The sequence below is a fragment of the Poromitra crassiceps genome, assembly GCF_964638095.1.
Source record: "Poromitra crassiceps genome assembly, chromosome: 9".
In the NCBI taxonomy this organism is placed as follows: domain Eukaryota; kingdom Metazoa; phylum Chordata; class Actinopteri; order Beryciformes; family Melamphaidae; genus Poromitra; species Poromitra crassiceps.
The window spans coordinates 26,225,851-26,229,881 of NC_139630.1; the positions used below are offsets into that span (position 1 = coordinate 26,225,851).

The following is a 4,031-nucleotide window of genomic DNA, read 5'->3' on the forward strand; positions in this document are numbered from 1 at the left end:
GATTCATCATGAATGCTGGTAATTAAAGACGACAAACATTTTTCAGGACTGAATATTCTGAATAATAAAGCATGTAGTCTACAGTAAAAGCATCTACCACCAACACCACCACCACCACCACCAACAACAACAACAACAACAACAACAACAACAACAACAACAACAACAACAACAACAACAACAATCTCTCTCTTGTAATGAACTTCTGAAATGATGAAAGTAGCAACAAGTATTGAAAGTATGATATAAAGCTGTAATTGTTGGACATGGTTGAACTGTGTGCAACTGTGCATCACTTCATCAGCAGGGCAGGCACTGTAGGATCGTTCAGGCGTCTTGAGCGCCCCCCACTGGACTAGTGCATTGTGGGACGGGGCAGGCAGCCAGCCAGTGGTTCTGTATTTGGAATTTTTCGAGCTAGCTGGGTAGTTGCCTTTTAATGCAGACGCATTCGGGAGCCGGATGGGAGGAATGGAGGAGAATGAGAATCTCATGCCACCGTACTGATGTTTCTTGTTGAACGGACTGCGCCGCTCCTCCAGTTTTAGGTAACTAGCATCCTCATTCGTTGGTTCATAATAATGGACGCTGTTGTTGACGGGGTTCATTTGGACGGGCTTGCTAGTTGCTAGCCGAGCGTTGCTGTTAGCATGTTAGAATACCGCTGCCTGGCATTAATCGGATACCGTTGCTGTTGTTTTCGGTTGCTACGGGTAGCTAAATTTCGCGTTGAGTTTGGCGAACAAACGTGTCATGTCGAAATGGATGGAAAGCATCGTTGGCAGGTTAAGCGGAGTCGCGTGGAAAAGAATACAGAGACAAGACGATTTAGTTGTAGGCTGTGGTGGCAAGGCTCAATATGAGCTTCAAGTGTGTGTAAAACGACGCACTAATCAGTAACATGGCAACACGTTAGGGACATGAATAATGCAAGCGTATTGAACAAATCCACATGAGTTTTGCTAACTAACCATAGCCTGGCATCGCCAGACCAATTCACAGTGCAGTGCCATTGCAATTGAAACACGAGCAGTAGATTCGTCAGGTTCCCAGGCTAAACTAATCAGCCATAAGAAAAAATAAGTCAAACAGTATCATGTTACATAAAGTATGCTATTGTACAAGTGCTATCGGCTCACAGTTTGATGCAAATCGCCATAGTAACGAGTGCACAGTGCACACAGTTTTATGACGAGAGACTCCATTATTAGTAGGCAGTGGTGGTGCAACACTGTCACCATTAAGTTGCACAGGGCCTGATAGTGGCTAATATATTACCCACCTTAGACCTAGCATCAAAGCTCTATCTATCCAGCCATTTTGTTCATTTCTGGATTCACGAATTGATTGTGACAGTGCCTCTCGGCAGTGGGAGGAGAGAGGAAGGGGTCAAATATGAAGCGAGAGAATCCACTGCTAATACAACTGAAGATGGAGATTGGTGGTGCAGAGAGACAAGAGTAGAAATGGGTAATACTAATCAGCAGTGTTGACTGAAGTATGTAGTTGCTCTTTAGTGTAGAGATCAGCATCCCAGTTTGTTATGACTATTTTTAAGTGTGTTGCTGTTGCCGTGACATTACCTAACCTTGTTTCTTTATCTTTCATTCAGTGGGTTGATGCACACTGCTACCCTGCTGCCTCCCAGCAACCGGCCTGCCTTATGGAATATCCATCCACCGCCACTGACATTCCAGAGGGATCCATGTTTACATTCCAACAGATCACGTTGCCGAAAATTAGCGTCTCAAGAGCTCTTTTTTAATCGGGCCCGCCCTCTGCGCCGAACACGCCATCTGGATTGCAAACCCTGTGCTTTCCATTTACTGTACAATCAACTTTTCTCCTTTCGCAAAGAGGCCGAGTCCCTATCATGAGATTCCGAATCTACAAGAGGAAGGTGGTGATACTGACTCTGGTGGTTGTCGTCTGTGGCCTTGCTTTCTGGACCAGCGGGAGGCAGAAGAAGAGCGGCGGTGGGCCTTTCCCCAAGGAGGCGGAGCCTGCGAGGAGAAGCAGCAGCATTAGTAGCAGCAGCAGCAGCAGTAGCAGCAACAACAACAACCAGGTGCAAGCCACACCCGCTGTCAGCCGGGCACCCGCGCCCCCACCTGTCGTACAAGCCAATGAGACTCACCCGGAGAAAGAGAAAGAGAAGGACAAAGAGAAGGTAGCCAAGCCAGAGGTAGACAACACCACCTTAGTCTACCGCGGCATCGTCTTCCAGCTCAACTTCGACCAGACGATAAGAAACGAGGAGAAGTTTAAGCGGCAGAAGGACGATCTGGTTGTGGTGGTTCAGGTCCATAACCGGCCAGACTACCTTAAGCTGTTGGTGGACAGTTTGCGGAAGGCCAGAGGTGTGGAGAGCATACTGCTGATATTCAGCCATGACTTCTGGTCTCCCGAGATAAATCAGGTGGTGGCCTCGGTCGACTTCTGTCAAGTCCTCCAGATCTTCTTCCCATTCAGCATCCAGCTGTACCCCCAGGAGTTCCCCGGAAACGACCCCAAGGACTGCCCCAGAGACATCCCCAAGAACGACGCCTTAAAGCTGGGCTGCATCAACGCCGAGTACCCCGACTCGTTCGGTCACTACCGCGAGGCCAAGTTCTCCCAGACCAAGCACCACTGGTGGTGGAAGCTGCACTTTGTATGGGACCGAGTCCGGGGTCTGAAGGACCACAAGGGTCTGGTCCTGCTGATCGAGGAGGACCACTTCGTGTCCCCGGACTTCCTCCATCTCTTAAAGCTGATGACGGCTCTCAAACGGGAGCAGTGCAATGACTGCGACATCCTGTCGCTGGGGAGCTACAGCCACATCGGCTACTCCAGCAAAGCAAACAAGGTGGAGGTCAAGGCGTGGAAGTCCACCGAGCACAACATGGGGATGGCTCTGAGCAGGGAGACGTACCAGAAGCTCATCAAATGCACCGACACCTTCTGCACTTACGACGACTACAACTGGGACTGGTCCTTGCAGTACCTGACCGTGACCTGCCTGCCCTCCTATTGGAAGGTGATGGTCAGCGAGGCGCCACGCGTCTTCCACGCCGGCGACTGCGGCATGCACCACAAGAAGACCGCCTGCATGCCGATCGGCCAGAAAACCAAGATCGAGAACATCCTGCAGAGCAGCGGGAACCAGCTGTTCCCCAAGAACCTCCTGATAACAAAGAGACTGCCGGCCAATGGGGCGGGAGGCGTGGCACCACATGTCAAAAACGGGGGCTGGGGCGATATCAGGGACCATGAACTCTGCAAGAGTTACCTACGATTACAGTGACCTTATTGCTATACTATTATATATTACTATCTCTTTTGCATCCTCTTTAAAGAAAAGAAAGCCTTTTAAAAAGTAAATCTTTATGGACTATTCTTCATATTGCCTGTTTTCTTGGACTGTTCCAAATAAAAAAAAGAATGTTGAGTTTGGGGCCTCTTTAAAACTAGTATGTCTTTACATTGAATTATTTTTTGCCTGATTCCTGATAGGTTCACAATCCTCTGTAGTTCTGTTTATCCCTAAATCTGCAGATCAATGTTTTCTCTGTGGTGAGTTTTGATGACTAAAATACTTAGGCTGAAAATACAGAAAAGAGCAGCGACTGGGCCAGTGATAAATTTGGTGAATTTGTGGACCTAGCAGCAATCCCTCTGTGCATGCATAATTAATTGCGGCTATTTATATCACATAAATTTGCCGAGATCAAAGGAGATCCTTTGAGACACCTTGTTCTATTTAAATGATCTCCCACTTAGCTGATCTTCAACAGGTTTCTAGAGCACACCCAGGGTGTCGTTACTCCTCGACTGGCAATAGGATGTCACTTAAGATACACTGCTTTAAGAAGACTATGTCATCATTAATAAACATGCCACTGACACTTAGTTGAGCGACACTTGGAGACCAGGTATTTCACTGGGCCATGGTTGAAGACAGCTTTGGTGGTGGGTGTGTGCATTCATTTTATTTAGCAGTCATGGAGCAGCACGGTCCATCATAGCTGGTAGAACTCAGTAATTCAGTT

General features: G+C 47.9%; 1 protein-coding gene across 1 annotated transcript; it reads left to right on the forward strand.

The window, feature by feature from the left end:
• Nucleotides 1–384: 384 nt before the first annotated feature.
• Nucleotides 385–3,397, forward strand: mgat2 (alpha-1,6-mannosyl-glycoprotein 2-beta-N-acetylglucosaminyltransferase). Its single transcript, XM_083642840.1, has 2 exons — nucleotides 385–548; nucleotides 1,613–3,397. Exon 2 carries the CDS (start codon nucleotides 1,874–1,876, stop codon nucleotides 3,284–3,286), a length of 1,413 nt encoding a protein of 470 aa, XP_083498966.1. The 5' UTR covers nucleotides 385–548; nucleotides 1,613–1,873; the 3' UTR covers nucleotides 3,287–3,397.
• The last annotated feature ends 634 nt before the right edge of the window (nucleotides 3,398–4,031 follow it).